This window comes from Marmota marmota, unplaced genomic scaffold (genome assembly GCF_001458135.2).
Source record: "Marmota marmota marmota unplaced genomic scaffold, marMar, whole genome shotgun sequence".
Lineage (NCBI taxonomy): Eukaryota > Metazoa > Chordata > Mammalia > Rodentia > Sciuridae > Marmota > Marmota marmota.
Window position 1 is genome coordinate 13,145,849 of NW_026000075.1, and position 18,761 is coordinate 13,164,609.

An 18,761-nucleotide genomic window follows, 5' to 3' on the forward strand; every position below is an offset into this window, starting at 1 on the left:
TAGTTCCCTTGAATTGATTTTGTAAATTAACAATATTAGGCCTTCTGTAGGCTAGAAAGTGCATTAGTCACACTGCTCTAACCTTACCCAGCAAAGAAATCTATTGTTCTTTTGTAATAAAATGGTCCCAGAGAGGGGGTGAGGGTGATTTTTGCCACATCAGGTAAAAGGAATCACTTTCGGTTTTCGGGCAGGTTTAATGAGGAATTTTAATAATGAGAATAAAAATTCAATGAGCATAACTTCACTAAACAACTCTTAAAGGGAAACTGAACTGGCTCCTGTTTTTACAAGTGTATATAAGCATCATTGAATAGGTGCTAAACATCAGTTGTTCCAAGTGAGTGAGGACATAGGATATGGCAAAAATTCACAGCAATTTATTACCAGAATGTTTTAAAAGAAAAGGAGGATTTCAGAAAAGGAGGATTTCCACGGATTTGTTTTTAAATTCACCATAAGTGATTAATCTTTGTGTTCCATTTTTTGTCCAAGGTCGGTTTTACACACCATGTAAAATTGCTTCTTTAGAAGAAAGTCTGCTTTTTTCAAAAAAGGAAAGAGGAGGAGGAGGGGGAAAAAGAGAGAGAGAGAGAGAGAGAGAGAGAGAGGAAGGATCTCCCGGAAAATACTTTATAAACCTTCTTTCACATTGTTTTTTTTTTCTGCTTTATTTTGGGAAGACTTTAATCTTAGGAATATTATATAAGATTTAATTGGAGTGCAATCAAATATAAATTTGAACAAGTAAGGCTGCTTTCATTAAATGATACTGACTTTCTAAATCCAATTTCTAAATCTGCCCTTGTATTTTCAAAGTTCTCTGAGAACAGCTTGGGCCTTTAGTTTTTTAAATCTTCATGCCTCTCTGATTTTATAGAGGGAATGAATTCTACCTATAGGATATTTTTTCCCTTGTAAAGTTTCAGTTTTTATTTTAATGGTGGAAATTTTTACTGTAATATAAAAAAATAATTATGTTGATAACTCTAGTTAAGGAAAGTATATGTATCAAAAATCCAGGTAGAGACAAATAGTTGCAGTATCATTTACAAGATTCCTTAAAATTTATTTTGAACTATTTCCCTTGTGGAATTTATTAGCACTAGGGTACTCCATGACTTAAAATAATATGTGAGAAAAAGAGTGATAAAAAGCAGACAACAAACCTTTTCCCCTTGTTGAAATTTAACCAAGAGCTTCTGAAAGCTATTACTGAAAAAAAATTAAGATTTTTGTTTTTTATGGAAATGAAGTTTCTTAGTGTTATCATTATTTTTTTTAATTTCAAAAATAAATGTAGTGCCCTGAGCTCCATTCTTTCTGTTTGTAAGCATCCATGTGCTCCTTCCAATATATCTTTTCTATTTTTTATATTAAAAGCCTACTCATATAATTAAATTAAATTCGACAAACATGTATTGCACTTCTGCTGTGTGTGAGTTTAGGTTTTGGCTTTTGGAAACAGACGGAGTGAGGCTTGCTTAATCCCAGTGACACCCATACAAGTTACTTGTTTTAATGTTGGCTTTTACAAAGCCACAGAGGGGATCAAATATAGCTGTACTGCTTTCTTCCGCCAAAATGTTTTAGCAATTGAAAGATGGGGGTAGGGTAGACATTCAAAAATGCTTTGAGATCTTTAGATGAATGGTATCATACAGATGTGTGTTATTGCTAATTCTTTGTTCTCAATCACTTGTTTTCAAGGACACTAAAATCCATGTAGCCCCTAAAAAAGATAAATAAGGGCAAGTCACTTTTCTTCCTCCAGTCACAGACTAAAGAAATTATTTCAGATAATATATAGCCCTTCAGCCATGGGAGCAGGAAGTGTTTACCGCTCAAGTAGGGGTCCCAGTTGGTAAAATAAACGGAAACTTCTGGTCCAGTTTTAGGACCCTCTTTCAAATAAAATCATCATTTTCTCTGGGCAAATAAATTGGTATTATTGGGAAAATATTCATAAAGTAGAGGCAGTCTTTAACGAGTACAAAAACATAACTTTGTCCATTTTTTGTTTTTGCTTTAATAAGGGCCAGTTAAGTTTGTTTAAAAAGAAAAATCTAAAGCTACCCAAGAATACTGATGGCATTTCCTCCTCTGATGATCTTTAAAACTGGTTCAGTCTCATCTGTTTGAAATTATTTAGATGTATCTCTATTTGAAAATGAGCCCCCCCTCAAACACTCTCTCAGCAGGGTGAAAATTGAGAATGAGTCAAAATGGAGCAAAACGATAAATATTTCACATGGGATAAACATTTCTTTAAAAAGAAGAAATAAGGAAATTCTTTAAAAAGCCACACAATAAAATTAACTACACTCATATATTCCGTTATTTTTTTTTTGCTTTCTCTTAACATTTTTGATCTTCCAAAATACTTACGTCGTCGAAACTAAACCTAACTTTACATTTTGCAGACATCTTTCTCACTTTTTCACTGCTATAAAGACTCATTAGTCCAACAGATAGTTTTTCGAGTACTTACAATATGCCTGAATTCTGCAGGTCAAGTATAAAGAGAAAAAAAAAAGAGAGATAGACGTTATCTTTTCTTTTCTGGAGCTTCCATAACTGTGATGAAATGAATTTCCAATGAGCAAATAAGTAAATCCCTAATAATGATAAGTGCAAAGACAAGAAACCACACAGGGTAAAGTGGCGATGTCTGGATGTTGGAATGAGGTGGGGACTTTAGGGGAGAAGATGAGAGAAGACTCCTTAGGGAAGGGCTACTTGAATGGAACCTTAATGACAGAAGGAGCTGGTGATCTGAAAATTGGGAGGGAGAACATTCCATGGAGAGGCAGTAGCAGATGCAAAGTCCCTGGGGCAAGAGCTTGCCATATTTGGGGAACATTCAGAAAGACCAAGAAGCATAACAAACAAGGGAGGGTGGAAGAATGAAATTATTGCAGTGGATAGGACTTAGAACTATTGGTACAGAGTTTACCAAGTGGAAGCTGATAGTGTACTTTTGTTGCTGCTATATCTTCACACCGTTTTGAAAGATACATTAAGTGATTACTTGTTAAGTGTAGCACTCTTGCAAGTAGCTTAGCATAGGTTGCTTTTCACCCTGTTCCTTTTATCCATTAACATTACAGTCAACTACAGTCCTTGTCCTACCGGCACTGGAGTGTGGTAGGGATGTGGAGTTCATGTTATGTTATAAGGAGTCTGGGTTTTATTCTAGATGTAGTAGAAAGCCACCAGAACTTCATAAGAGGGGCATGGCACAATCTGATTTATATTGTCTAAAACATCATTCTGGCTGCTGTGGGGAGAACCAATTGTATACATATCACTACAGACAGAGGCTGATGCATTAAATGGAACTCACCTTAAGGACTGTCGTGGAAATGCAGAGAGATGAATGTAGACAGTTTGTAGATATATTCTAAACAAGAACCCTCAAAGAACTATTCTGATGGAATGGACGCGGATATGGAAAAAAAAAAGAGAAATCAAGAATCATTCCAATTTTTCTGGCTTGGGAAAATGGGTGAAAGGTGGAACCATTTGGAAGACATAGATGACTGAAAAAAATGAGTGTTGGTGAGGAGTGGGCAGGGAGGAGGGTCGATTTGAGGTAGCTTTCAAGCATCCAAATGGAGATGTCCAGTAGACAACTGGATATAAAGGTCTGAAACTGAAAGTGAAGTCAAAACTCTAGATAGAAATTTGGGAGTCATAAACATAGATGATCTTTAAAGTTTCCGAACTGGGTGCTATATCTTAAGAGGAGAGTACAGGGAAGGGAAGATAGCTTAAATCTAGACCCTCAAGCACAACAACACCTGGAGAAAGGACCAGTAAAGGAGATGGGGTATGACTCTGTTAATTAGGAGGAAAATCAGTAGTGTTGTGTCCTGCAAGTTCATGGAAGAATATATGTGAAAAAAGAGATGGCATCTAATGGTATCTAATGCTGTTGAGAAAGATGGGATCATAGAAGAGAAAGTGATTGGCAGATACAACAAGACCAGAAACATGGAGGAGGGAGACTTCCATGTGTCTGCCCTGTGCCAGGCAGAGAGCTCTAGATAAGAAAAGCATATATAACATCCACATACTTAGGGTGGTTGATATGTAGCAGTGTGGGTTTTGTTCCTGGGTTATTTTTTTTTTTAACTAATTTATCTGATCATTGAGATAGGGTACCAAGCCCTAAGATACAATTTTTTAGGCTCTGTGAAAGCAGAAAAATATATCCCCAAAGACACAGAGCTCATATATTATATATTATTGGGGGCGGATGTGAAATGTTGCTTTGACTTTGGTAAATGGTTCACAAGATTCTTACTGCATAGTCCAACAGTTCATTCTTAGATAGCTACTGAACAAAAAAGGAAACAGGCCCTCAAAACCACTTGTGCACACATGTTCACTATACTAATAGTCACATCAGGAAACCAAAAGCACCCAAATATCCATTAAGAGTTGAATGAATAAGCAGATTGGTGTTATGAGGAACTGGAATATTGCTCAGCAATGAAAAGGAACGAACTACTCATATATGAAAGTCAATGGAGGAATCTCTCAGACCTTGTGTCAACTAAAAGAAACCAGACACAAAGAGTACCTGATCTTGGATTACACTGATACATAATTCTAGGACAGAGAGACGAATCTAAACTTAATAATATAGGAAAACTAATCTATATTGATCAATAATTTGCCTAGGGCAAAGGGTAGAGAAGTTAAAATTGAAAAGGGACATGGCGGGAACTCTCTGGGGGAGATAAAACTATTCTATGTCTCTGTTGAGGTCATGGTTATATGGCTATGTACATTTATCAAAAGTTATTTAACATGAATTAATTATACCTTGATAAAATTTAGTGAGAGAATTGAGAGAGAAAAAGAGAAGGGGATATCACTGCTTTTCCTGATTAGTTTCTTTGGCCCTGAATCATTTTTTGATCACATTTATAAACTATTCACCTTCTTGATTACTTAGAATTCCTCTTTTACTGTTTTCATGTTTGTCGATATGTTACCCATTTACTGACACCTAATATATGTTGCTTAGATTCTCTCTCATAGAGTCATCTACAATAATACTGCTAAGCCTTTAGGTTTTTCTTTTCTTTTTTTTTTGTTCCAAGGATTGAACCCAGGAGTGCTTAACCATTAAACTACATCCCCAGTCCTTTATTCTGAGACAAAGTCTCACTAAGTTTTCTTAGGGCCTCACTAAGTTGCTGAGGCTGGCTTTGAACTTTCAATCTTCCTGTCTCAGCCTACTGAGCTGCTGAGATTATAGGCATGCCATTGAGCCCAGCTAGAAATGTTTTTTGACCTTTGCTTGGCTATTTTGATCCTTACTTTAACATGTCAGGTAATTTAAAGAAAATCTATCTATCTATCTATCTATCTATCTATCTATCTATCTATCTATCTTCATTTTCTTTAAGCTCTATCATCATTAATTTGAGATATCTATAGTAATGCTATTAACTGACTGTATTTATTACTCAAATTACACTATATAGTTCTGGTAACAGACTTCTTGACTTCTTGAATCATAAATAGAAGCTGTTACGAGCTTTTGCTTCAGAGGTAGGTGATTGGAATGAGGGTATTTTAAACAAGCTGCACCACAAATTTCAATAAATGTACCCAATCCTTTGCAGATCTAGAAGACTATGTTGTAATGGAAAGGTCAAGTGCTTTGAACTAGAATTAGACCTGAATCTCAGACTTGCTATCAGCCATCTAAGCTGAGGTGAATTCCTTACTCTCACTGAATTTTAATTTCCTTATCTGTAATGAGGTAAAGTAATAATTACTTTTCTAACCCACCATAAAGTTTAAAGATAACATAGTAAGGTTCCTAGCATTGTGTCTGGCTTGTTACAAAGGTTCCAGATCCTAAACCATAACCTTTCAATGACAAGGCAGCATTTGATTAAACCTAACAGGATATGAGATACTATCTGAATCTTTTATGACACTCATGATTTTTGAGATTTTTGAACTAGGATATCAGGAAAAACCACCCACATCTACATCAGGAAGCATTCTGTTTTATAGAAATCAATGCAGTTGTTAATTTACATAAACACAACACTCACACACACACACACACACACACACAGGCACACACAGGCACTTACACACTTTTGTATTTTTGTAGTTTTGGTAGGTTTGCTTAAGAAAGTTACCAGGATTCTGAAAGATACTTAAAGTTTCTCTTAACCTATAAATTTTTGTATGTTCTTTTCATATAATTTGGATATTTTAAAATAATTATTTCCTCTACCAGTGATGGCTGCTTTGTGATTTTACTGGATATTAATTGTAGTTTATTCTCTGGTTAGTGTCAGCTCCTACTGTAAATGTGATTTCCGTCTTCTGTGTATTCAGATGGGATATTCTGAGATAGACTCTTCTTCCTGAGGATATGGGATTCCTTTCCAGGAAACATTGAGAACTATTCTTAACCTGGACTCCCATCCATCTTGTGTCGTTCCTCAGAGATATTGCACCTTCCCTGCTGCCTGGGAGTCATTTATATGTGCACTGTTTATTTCTCAGCTATTTTAAGAAGGCCTTTCTTCCTCAATGATGAAAGCACATTACCACAAAGTGATTAGCTATGGATAATCTCATAACTCCTTTGTTTAGGAAAGAGGTCACCATGCTTCAAGATCTTTTCATTCTTTACCCTATATCATCATTTTGTTTATAGTAGAAACATCTTCAAATTGCTTCTAAAGCCTTTTTTAATTAAACATCATTTTTATACCCCACACATATTTAATATTACCATCTGAATATTATAAAATCATCCATTAACTTTGTTAACCCCATAGATTCACTAGAGTCATCTAGAGATTTGCTTTTTCAATATTATGCCTGGGATTCACACTTAGAAATTCTGATTTAATAAATCTGGGGTGGGGCCCAGGTTTAATAATCTTTCAACACTTCACAGGTGATTCTTAAGTGAAGCCAAAGTTTGAGAACCAGTGCTGTATATGCAAAAACTTTTGGCAAGCATTAAGAACACCACACCCTTTGGGATAATTGAGTTTTTTTTTTTTTTAATACTTTCAAAGAAACATGGAAGTCTTGAATAGACAGCCTTTAAATGAGATAATGAGCAAGGGGGTAAGTAAAGTCATAGTTGCCGATGACCCTGATATTTAAGGAGAATTTTCCATTTATTTTTCACAGGGATCATTTTCCCCTCAAAAGTGAATTAACCAAGTAAGGGGACTATGTCAGAAGATAGCGTGCTGATAGGGCAGTGAAGGAAATGTGCAAGATTTGACCTTACTTCCTCCCAGCCCTGCCAAGTTAGGATTCCTGGACAAGATATTCTCTGAGCAGGATTCTCACACGTCAGTGCATTAGGAGCCAGGAAGGTGACGTGAATGTGTGAGACAGGAAGAATGGACACTGGCAAAGTGGAGGACTCACTCCTGTTCTCAAGAGGACTTGAATCTTTTATGACATTCATGATTTTTAAGATTTTGAACTAGGATATCAGGAAAAACCACCCACATCTACATCAGGAAGCATTCTCTTTTATAGAAATCAATGCAGTTGTTAATTTACATAACACAACACTTACACACACACACACACACACAGAGGACTTACACACATATGTATTTTTGCAGTTTTGGCAGGTTAGCTTAAGAAAGTTACCAGGATTCTGGCTACTCAACCCCGGGGGCCAATGTTTCTATGAGAGAATGCGAATTAAGTGTTATCAAATCTTTTCATTTTTAAAGAGAAGTATAAATTCAAATTTTCCAATTATTACTATTTGTTATCTATTGCCAATATTTTTATATGCCTTATTCATATTGTGGGTCTTAATTCTGCCCACAGGCCACCATTTTGCAATATGGTCAGCCATCCATATCTGTGGGTACTTGCATCTGTGGATTCAACCATATAAATATTGAAAATATTTTTTAAAGAATTATATCTGTACTGAACAAATATAGACTTTATTTTGTCATTATTCCCTAATCAATATTTTAGAACCACTACTTACATAGCATTTATATTGCATTGTGTATTATAAGTAATCTAGAAATGATTTAAAGCCTGTGGGAGGTTATATGCAAATTTTATGCCATTTACCTAAGGAATTTGAGCATCCATAGATTTTTGTGACTGCAAGGAGTCCTAGAGCCATTCCTGGATCCTGAGGGACAACTATGTCTGTGTTAAATAATTTCTAAAATTCTTCCAATTCTAAGATTCTAAGAGATCTAATTTGGATGAAACATGAAAGTACTCTCTTGTGATGAGAAGCATCTATTTGGGTGTGTGCTTACGTTGATTTTCCTCTTCCTGAAGCCCCCTACTTTTAAGTACTTTTTATTCCATTGGTCTTTGCAGCTTACCTTGTCTAACACATCCTAGAGTTGATGTCTCAAGAATTTAAACAACTGTGGCTAATATACTGTATTTACAATATGTAGAGGATCCTGGTGTTATGTCAGAGGAAAACCTTGTCTTAACTTTTCAGAAGGGAATGGAATGTACAGCACAGTGTGGCTTATAAATCATTTTCAAATTAGTATTCTGTACATCTGGAGAAGAGTACGTTTCTACTCATGCATAAATTGCCTATGAACACATTTCAAAAACCTACGCTTAATCTTAGCAATGAACATTTCAAAAAGTAAATTAATATCTTCAAGGGGAAGAAATACAGTATATTAAACAGGAACCCACTAGAAACTCGATAGTTAAGAGTCTGTCAGCGTTTCCATTATAAACCCTGTTTTTGAGGGGTTTATAACTCACTTATAAAAATTCATCGTAGGCTGAGACTTGGCATGTAGGTCTCAGCCCGGCAGCTTGACGTGATATTAGGTCTGAAGGACCTCAGATTCTTGTCAACGGGATACTATTTTAAAGCTCCAAGATGAGGTCTAAATAAAGAGAAGGAGTGATTTAAACCCACAGAATCCAGAAAATGCAGAGTAAAACTAAAATAACTGCTCTAAGATCAGCAGGTTGTGGCTTGGTTTTGCAGAATCCCACACTGTTGTCTACCCTGAGTTACACATCTCGTATAGCATAGGGTGGGGTCAGCTTCATTTTCTTGTTTGGTTACACTCAAAGTAACTTGAATTCACCATTTAATAGCTTAATATATTGTCTGTTGAGGTTACAGGTTTAGATGAAAGTTTATAAATGAGGCTAATTAACATTGAACTTGTAACTCTTTTATTTTATTTTTTTTTTCTTTCCACTTGATAAAAGGTATTCCTAGGAAGTAGAAATAGAGTATAAAAATGTCTTCAGCCATTGTAAATTTCTTGTGTAAATAGCTTTGTGATGTGTTGCATGTTTAAATTAGCACAATATGTATTCATTTTAAATATTGATCTTTAAGGAAGTCATGTAATAAATCCGAATACTCTTTTGCATTACTGTTTACATTAGGTCTACTATAGATTAAGAGAGACAGTTGCCTTGTAAATTTAGTTGCAGAATAAGCAGCAGCATATAAATAATTCTGTTTCCAATTACACAAAACAATGATGATAAACTATGGGGAGCTGTGGGACGATTGTGCAGAGCTTGGCTCACTCCTAGACTCGGCCCAGGTTGTGAGGATCTTGTGCAGCTGGCAATTGGGGCTATTGTTCAGATCAGGAAACAAATGCAAAAGTGGCACAGAACAAAACTCTATAAATGTAGCCCTGTGGAGATGCAGTTCCTTTGCAGCTGTAAAGTTTCTAAAGAGTTACCCAAACTATTTCAAAACACAAGAACACAATTGTTTGGCTTGGTAATGGCAGCAATTTGTCTGTAACAATGTTAAGTATGTTGTGGTAACCTTCATGGGGAAAAACCCTATGGATGGACTCGATTGTGGTTTGGGGTTTCCACCTTCTCCCAGTAGTGGTTCTTGGGCTGTGGCATGAACTGGCCTTTGAACAATTTGATAGTTCAACCAAATTTCAGTTAGGAATGTTAAAACATAATGGTTGAAGATTAAGAATAAATTTACACCTAAGCCATATAATTCCAAGGCCAAGATCAACCCATTTCCTTAACATTCCCATCATCTATTCAGGAGTGCAAATATTCACATGGAAATGAGGTTGGTTGAAATGTTTAGCTTATATTGGAAAACATATCTGCTAAGCAGCTGAGAAATGTATTCATTTCAGTCTTTCCATTTGACGGGGCTCATTCTCCCAAGTAAAATACTAAGAATGCAATGACAGCAACTGAAGCCGTTCCATTTCCTCTCCTGACTTTAATCTTCCCCTAGGAAAAATATTTGTTGAAATGCTATAATGTGTGTGCATTGCCACTCTTACTGAGATATTTAAATACCATCAACCTTCTATTTATTCTGTATGTCCAGCGAAGTTCTTTTTAATCTTTATTTAAAGGGGTGCTTATTGTTTTTAGAATTAATATTGATTATTATAATCACAGAGTGCATTTCGGTTATAAAGTGTGTTCATGTGTGTTATTGTATCATTACATCATTGACATCATTATAAGAATGTCAATAAAAGAGTTAGATCAATATTATGATTTTTAATTCCAATTTTTTAAATGATGAAAAGGTTCGGAGGGTAAGAGATTTATCCATGTTTACTCATCTAGTAAGTGTCAAATCTAGACTCTGGTCCAGCGATTTGAACTCTAAATGATATGTTCTTTCCATTGTGGCTTTAAAATGACATGTTTTTAAAAGGACTGCATTTGGCGTAGGGAGTCCCATGGAAGATGTGTGTAGGTCAATTGGCATAACGCACACCATAGAGTCTTGCTATTCATCTCTATGTTTCCAAGGTAAAGTCAAGGTAAAATGAGTAGTGTAAGCCACAGACAGTTCTGAATTAGGTTTTAATCAATGGTCCTAACAAAGTTCATGGGTTCACCTTGACTGCACTTATCTTCCATATACGTTAGAACGCCTAGTAAGTCGTCAGAGGTGAGAAATAAGAGGAAGTTGGTAAGAAATGGCAGGATGGTAGATTGTGCTTATTCCAGAGCTTTTTGGTTTGGTATTTCAGAGCTTTATTTAATCATTCTTTGCAGTTCCTTGTAGATTACATTTCAAGAATATACACCTAATAAATCCATCTGCTTGCCTGGCAAAGCTAATTTTGATTCCCAGAAAGTTGGACTTAATTGTTAACTCTAATTTTATTTTATTTTATTATTTATTTTTTTTTTTACTAATAATGAGATATTTAACCAGTAATGAAAGAGGTTTGGTGGGTAAGGATTAGGTGGGATTTCTTGAGAAATGTAGTAACTGAAGCAGTCAGTTATATGTTCCCTGGGCGTTGATATATCCCTATACCATGGCTGGTGAGGGAGGACTAGACCCTAGAAATAATAACTTTCTTGAAAGTGTAAAGATCATTGTATACATGATATCTGGGAATCCAGAGGATTATGTGACTACCCTCGAATAAAACTTTAGATACTAGAACCTTGGTATAAAAAACTTCAAACTTTAACAAATAACATGGAATCCAGTCTATTTGGTTTCAAGGCTTTGATTTAGTACAGAATTTCTGGCTGATTCTAGGAAGGAAAACATTCTATAGTAAACCAAACAGCAATGACTCAGAAACATGATGTGACACCTAATTTGGTGATCACCACCCAAAAATTATATTCACCAGTTATAAATCAATTACTAGATATAGTTATAATTACATTAATAACACTGGCTTGCTTTACCCAACCCAAATATTATACAATGAGGAAAGGTTCTGACTCTAAATGGTTTTAATTAAGAAACCAACCATTTTTTTTTAAAGGTGGTAAGGGAGTCTATTTTTTTTTTGTCTTTGCTTTTTGTTTTTTTGTGCACAGGGTTTTCAAGAAAAAGGAAAGTAATGATTATAGTAAATTACAGGAGTCAGGCAGCAGAGTAATTAACAGGTAATTATCAATAAACAATTTAACCACAAAAGCTTGGATCCCACCTACCACTTGTCAACAATAAAAGCCTACTAACTCCACATGCCACTGGAAACAGTGTCTACAGGGAGCCCCAGAAAGGACTGCTAATATAAATAAACAATTCTTTCTTGGGAGAATACACAAAGGCCAGGCTGTGAGTGCCCACATAGAAGAAGGAAAGAAAAATCCAGTAGGCAGGAAAAATATTAGGAAACCAAACATTTGGTTTCAGATTTAGGAGAAAAATATGAATGTACTTGGTACTGAAGCCAGAGAAATTATCTATGAAATGTCTTTCTCATCCCATACATAATTTTTATGTTTCTTTAAGCATGATTGGAAATGTAAGATTATTTAGCCAAGCTGGTGCTTTGACACAGGAAAAAGTGGACTTTATCCAGGTTTAAATATAGTCAGTATGATTTATAGACTGAATGATTGGTGAATAATCCACCATAAAGGATATTTATTATGGAAACGTACAACCAGGTCTTGGAAGTATCTCTGAACTTTACCTTGATTGGAAAGCTCTTCCTTTTAAAAATTCTAACTTGAGGGTGTGGTGTTTTCTAATTAACTAGTGAACAGAGAGTCTTCTAATTTAGACAAAAAAAAACTTGATCCTACGTTATGTGAGAAATAATATAACCCTCTATTTCTCCTTCATTTTGGTTCTGTTAGGATGATATTGGGGGGCTGGGGTTGTAGCACAGCGGTAGAGCACTTGCCTAGCATGTTGTGAAGCACTGGGTTCAATCCTCACATAAATATAAATAAATAAAAGAAAGGTATTGTGTTAATCTACAACTAAACTTTTTTAAAAGGTAATATTGGGACACAATGTGAAAATACTAAATTTCATTCTAGAAAAGGTTTTCTTTCTGAATTTTATTTTGGCTACACATGCACACATCCTGTCCAAAATGACAGTTGAATATGTTTCGATGAAATGTGCTTATTGAATATTATCAACACCTGGCAACGTGCTAGGCATAGCAAAGTGCATTACATAAATATGTTCTCTGTCATCTAAGGTGTGAGAGATAAAAGTGTCGTGGAACCCACTTGAAAGATGTGTGTGCAACTGCATACACGTTAAGCAGATGTACATATTCAATCAAGATTTCATTATCTACAGGCCCAGGGGTAAATGTATATTGTGGAGTGATGAGAGCAAGACAGCTCGTGGGAGTTGCAGGGTTAGATAAGGGAGTCTGGAGAAGAAGTCTCCATCTGACCACTGATCAGTCAGGAACGTCTTTGAGGAAAGGGGGATTCCATGTACAACTTAAATGATGGTGTGCAATGAGCTGGCACATCACCACATGGGGGAGAGGCTTTGCCTTCTGGAAAGCCAGTAATTCTAGGATCAAACTGTAGTTTCAATGAGAGGTACAGCATGGGGAAGATGGTACTAAATGGTCTGGGGAAGCCCTCTCGCTCTCAAGCAACAATTTTAGTCTCTTCTATGATGTTTAGAGTCCTGCAAATCCTAATCGCCCAAATCCCTGACTACTCTGCTGTACCTTTTGCTTGAACTTCACCTAAGGTAGTTTTCATTTTCGTTCTTGCTTAGCATTATGTCTGCCTAAATTTTTTCCTTTAGATTGCCCACATCCAATTGCATTCATTAGAACTATGTTAAATGCCAAGTTTCCCATGGTTTTCTTAATTCCCTTTTGATTTTTTTTTTTTTTAAGACAAACCTAGATCTTGTTAAAAACCCTCCCACTGTGTCTTCGGTTGCTAAAATGTAATTGAATAAAAAGTGAGTTTGGATACATCTATCATATAATTTGAAATTAAATCCAAATGTAGAGAGGAAAAGTGACTTTGAAAGATCAATTCTCAAATTTTGATTTAAGAACTGTTATTAGCTGAAATAATATGAACTGAGTCCATTCTTTTGACCTTTGCAAAGTCTGACCTAGTCAATTATTGCAGCAGAGCAGGGAACCAATGAATAGCTTTGAATCGGTCAGACCCAAACTGATTTAAGTTTGCATGTGGTTAAATAAGACATTAGTTAAAAATAATTAATGCTGTCTTTGACCTTTGAAATGAGGAAGGACATTCACAGTCCTCCCCCAGACTCCCACCCGATTCCTGTGAATCTACTTAGCTCATTTCATTGCTTAAAACAGAGAACCTGTTAGTATGCAGTGGTATTAAATATCTTGAATAACAGAAGCAAAGTTATATTCTTTCTAAATGAGTGGTGTCAACAAGTTTCACTCAGATATCCAGAGCACACATTTTTCACAGTTCACTAGCTGACTTTGGAAAACATGTACATATATAGTGTGTGTTTCAAGAAATGAACACTAATCAAACCTCTTTGGCCCAGCTTGGCAAGATCGCCTCTGGATTGTTATGAGAACATTGATCATTCTCCTTCCAGGTTTAATAAGACCCAGAAGTGGTTGTAGTTATGTTGTTCTGTGTGTCAAACACATAGTGTTTTAGGGAGGAATTGTTAAAGTATGCTTTGCTACCAGAAAGAAGAGTGACATATTCTCTATTTCCCTTTCCTCCTATTGTTTTTTTCTTCTTCACCAGTCATCAACACAGTGTGAATGAAGAGGGCCCCCACTACCAGAAATCCACTGGGCTACTTCTGGGATGGAGACAGAAGGGCAAGAGCAGAAGTATTCCCAGGCAGGCTTCAAATAAACAGCATCCTACTAAAAGTAGTCTTCATTTTGCTCACTTCCCAAAATTACTTTCCAGTTCAGATATATTCATTGGGGTTTAATACATAAGCTCTGTTTGTTCCCAAGTATCATTGTTTTCATTCAACAAATGAACAACTAGGAGGCACATAGGAGACTGATTCAGTGAATGAATGAATACATGAACACTATTTGGGCTTTTTATGTCCCACCTTCTGTATCTAGAAAATTCTTTATTTGTCAAATGAGTCCCATTTATTTGTTACTTCACACGAAGGATTTTCCTGGATGTTTTTCTAAATTATGTCCCAATTATTTGTTAGCATGGCATGCTAAATGTCTGTCTTCTCTTTTTCCACATTACATTGGGATTCAGTGTTCAATGTTTACCTCCTCCACCATCCAGGCCTATCATGCATGGTGTTCTGTTCTCACTGCCCACTATTGGAATGGGCAGATAGATACTTGAATTTGAAAATTTCAGAAGGAAAAGAGGCCAGGAAGTATATTATGACTGGAAAGGGAAGGAATGAGGGAAGGAAGGAAGGAAGGAAGGAAGGAAGGAAGGAAGGGAGGGAGGGAGGGAGGGAGGGAAGGAAAGATGAATGAAAGAAGGACAGATGGATGGACAGGCAAAAGAAAGGGTCCATGGCAAGGGGAAAAACTAGATAAAGAGATCCCTGGAATGAAATGAAGGGGAGAGAAATAAAGACTTTGCACACAGAACTTCATTCCTAAATCACGGAAGAAATAATAGGACTAATCCAAGGGAAGAAAGTAGTTTCAAAGTGAAGCCAGGAATAATTTACAGTAAAAGTAACCAGAATTTAAAATACAAATATACAAGAAAAGATTTTTTTTCACATATTTTCATCTGATTTTTTTTCTTTCCCAGGGAAAGGAAGAGCAATGTGAAGTGAGTTTGATATAAAAGTTTTATTTAAAAATAAGAAAAAAATATATATATACACACACACATATGTATTCCCCCAAAGTAAACCCTATTTCATAATAAGTAAATATAGGCCATAAAGCATACTAATAAAGAGGGAGTCTATTGTTATGAACTTGACATCAGATTTTATTGTCCTAAGTAGTTTATATATTTTAAAGATCAAGTTTTATAGTTAAGCATTGACTTTTTTTAAATCTAGTTTAAAGTTGGCAAATAAAATCTATGTTTTAGGATTTTTACAAAAATGTGGTTTTTATGTCATTTTGCATAAAGGGATACATGAATTGGCATTTATTTTAACAAACCTGACAACCATAAGGTGTACATTACCGAAGACTTTGTCTACCTCCAATTAGGAAACTATCTTAAAAATAAAAATAGCAATGATAAATCGAATGCATGTCATAGATGTTATCTATTTTGGGGGAGAGGGCAAAATATAATGTCTGCAATGACAGTACCAAACCAGAGCTTTTGCAAAAGGATTAAGCATTTTCAGAAATCCTTAGCTCTTTCTCTATATTTTTCTATATTTTCTGTTTATAAACCTAGATTAATTTCTACGTAGTGTCTGAAGTAGACTGCAATATATTAGACACTCTTCGTTTATGATAATCCACATATTGAACTTTATTTTTATTTAAAATGTGAACACATCTTATTTCTGAGTTTTTTACCTTAATACCTGTAAATTATCACCCTTATTATCACAACTTCACAATGGACAATTTCAAAATAAGACAAGTGGTTAATAATTTATTAAGCAAAAAATCAAAATATGATCATGTTAAAGCGTCATTTGTGAGGCATTTTACAATTTGAGGTGTGTGCATGTGTTTCAGTATTTATCACAGACTACTGTGTGCCTCTAACAAGTCTCTTTTTCAAATTAACTCTTCATTATTGTTGTTTTAAATTTTTCTTTCCTCTTATTTAAAAAATGATATCTCAGGACATATGATACCCGAGAATTGGGAAGGAAATATTAGAACTTATGAGCATCAAGTGAGATATAGATATAAAATGCCATCTCATGCAGGTCAGTCATATTTAAAATTATGTTTCCTTTAGAGAAGAATGTGCCCACCGATAAGCTATCTCATATAATCAATGGGCATGACTTCCTGTGAACTCTGCTCAGGCTGAATCCCTATAGTTAATAGAAATAGGAGAAAAGGGACTTGAAAAATTCTCCTCTATCTGATAAGTATAGAATCCTGGTGAAGTCCAAGGTTTAGCCAGAGAGCATATTGGTTTCAGCAGACTATGGTAAAGTTAATTAAGGATGATTAATGGAGCATTTTCCTTCCAATGATATCTGTGACAGAACAAAGCTGTCTGAGGCTTGTCAAGCAGAATTTGAGTTGAATGAGTATTTATGTGATCAAATCTGAAAGCTGCCTCTTGACAGAGCAAGGATTCATCAATCAATTGCTCTGGCTCACAGTGGTGGGAAATTGGTCTATCCGAGTGGGTTCTGTTCCCATCCCCCATTTTTTTTTCATTCAATCATCCCTCAGGCTACAATGCTTCTTTAGCTTTTACCTCTGACCACCTTAAGGGCTATCAGAGGAAAGTAAAGGCAAGAGTGAAAACATCTATTATGGCAGTTCTTTCTCAGCTGAACTCATACAATTGATTTCTTTTAAGTAGAGGGTTATAAAGTGACACAGGCCTGAGCAAAGAATTAATTGGCATTAATAAAAGTTATCTCACAACCTGATGAGAAATGATTGTGAGCTTTGCCAAAATCTATCCATCACATAGATGCACTTTTTTTTTTTACTCTGTACCTTTTCTCCTTGTGAAATTGTATGCTGTTTCTTAAATTTCAGTAAAGTTCGTTAATTCTAAGGATAGTCTGAAGAAGAACCAACACAGCTTGTGTTTCAGGGTTTTGCTTTAACCATATCCGCCAATCTGCAGTGGTCAGATTTGAATTGTCAGTGTGATAGTCACTGGCCCTGCAAGGAGAGGTGCTGCTGGGCATCAGCTCTGGCTAGGTCAAGTCTGATCTTCCTGGATTGCAGGCTTATTTTCAACCAGATATTCAAGACCTCGTTTAATTACAATGGAACAGTGACAATGGAGAGAGATGATCAGGGATTAGATAAAATAGGTATATTTGTTTTTTTATAAGTTTTATGCAAGTGATTTCACATGAATTACCTGATTTGGTGAATACCTGTTTATTTGAATAGAGCGGGTATGATAAATCTTATTAAATACATGTGGAAGTTGAGACTGAAGGAGTTTTAAATAAGTTGCTGGAATAATATGAGATGAAACATATATCCAAGTTTTTCCACCATACCCCTGTAACTATTTTGTGGACTACAATATTTCTGCGTCATAGCTGACTGCTTATTTTCTCTCTTAAATGATGGCACAATGTTTGCACCCAGAATGTAAGTGTATCATTTGAGTGTTTAAAGGTCAAGGCCACTTGAGCAAATTCATTCTGTGACCTTGGCTGGTAATATATTTAATTCTGAGGTTGAATGACTACAGTTGGTAGTGGAATGTTTCTGGCTGACACAGTCAGGCACTAGGACTCCTGGTGATCTCAGAAGTGACACCTTGCTGCACATAATCTTTTAGGGTCAGCTTGGGAAATGTGCAAACAAGTATGGCTTCCCATCAGAGGCTCCAGTGATTCCTGGGACATGTTCAGAAGAAAAAAATAACACATTCATGCCCACATTATTGTTGCTGTTGTTATTTATTGAGATGTTTACAAGAAGCATTTTTTTAATATTTATTTTTTAGTTATAGATGGACACAATAGCTTCATTTTATTTTTATGTGGTGCTGAGGATCGAACCCAGTGCCTCAAGCATGGTAGGCCAGCATGATACCTCTGAGCCACAGCCCCAGCCCCATAAGAAGCATTTTTGAGGACTTGGCTTTCATACAGCAGAGAAGATACCGAGTTGGTTATTTATCAGAAAATTTCACTTGTTCCCCAAGTCATGCTTACTCATCTTGAAATGTGTAATAATTGATTTTACAAGCTATGTTTGCACTGTCTGGGAAGCGTGCATGAGTAATTATACTCTAAAATTTGCATTGGCTTTTATTTTAAAATGTTGTCACAATTTGTCATTATAGCATTAGGTATTTGGGAAGAAAGTTTTGTAACTTTTATTATGTATTTCAGAGTGCTATAGAAGATTTTTTTTTAAAAAAAGAAGATGATTTAATATAAG

General features: G+C 35.6%; 1 protein-coding gene across 14 annotated transcripts in view; it reads left to right on the forward strand.

The window, feature by feature from the left end:
* Mecom (MDS1 and EVI1 complex locus) overlaps positions 1-18,761 on the forward strand; it is a 544,822-nt gene that overhangs the window by 420,907 nt on the left and 105,154 nt on the right. Inside the window, exon 3 of one of the 14 annotated variants that reach the window (XM_048814347.1) lies at positions 14,485-15,154. The exons of the other annotated variants lie outside the window; for them this stretch is intronic. Within the exon in view, the coding sequence (XP_048670304.1) occupies positions 14,485-14,505 (21 nt within the window). The 3' untranslated portion in view covers positions 14,506-15,154. Of the gene's footprint in view, positions 1-14,484; positions 15,155-18,761 lie in introns of those variants that run through there. 14 annotated transcript variants of the gene reach the window in all.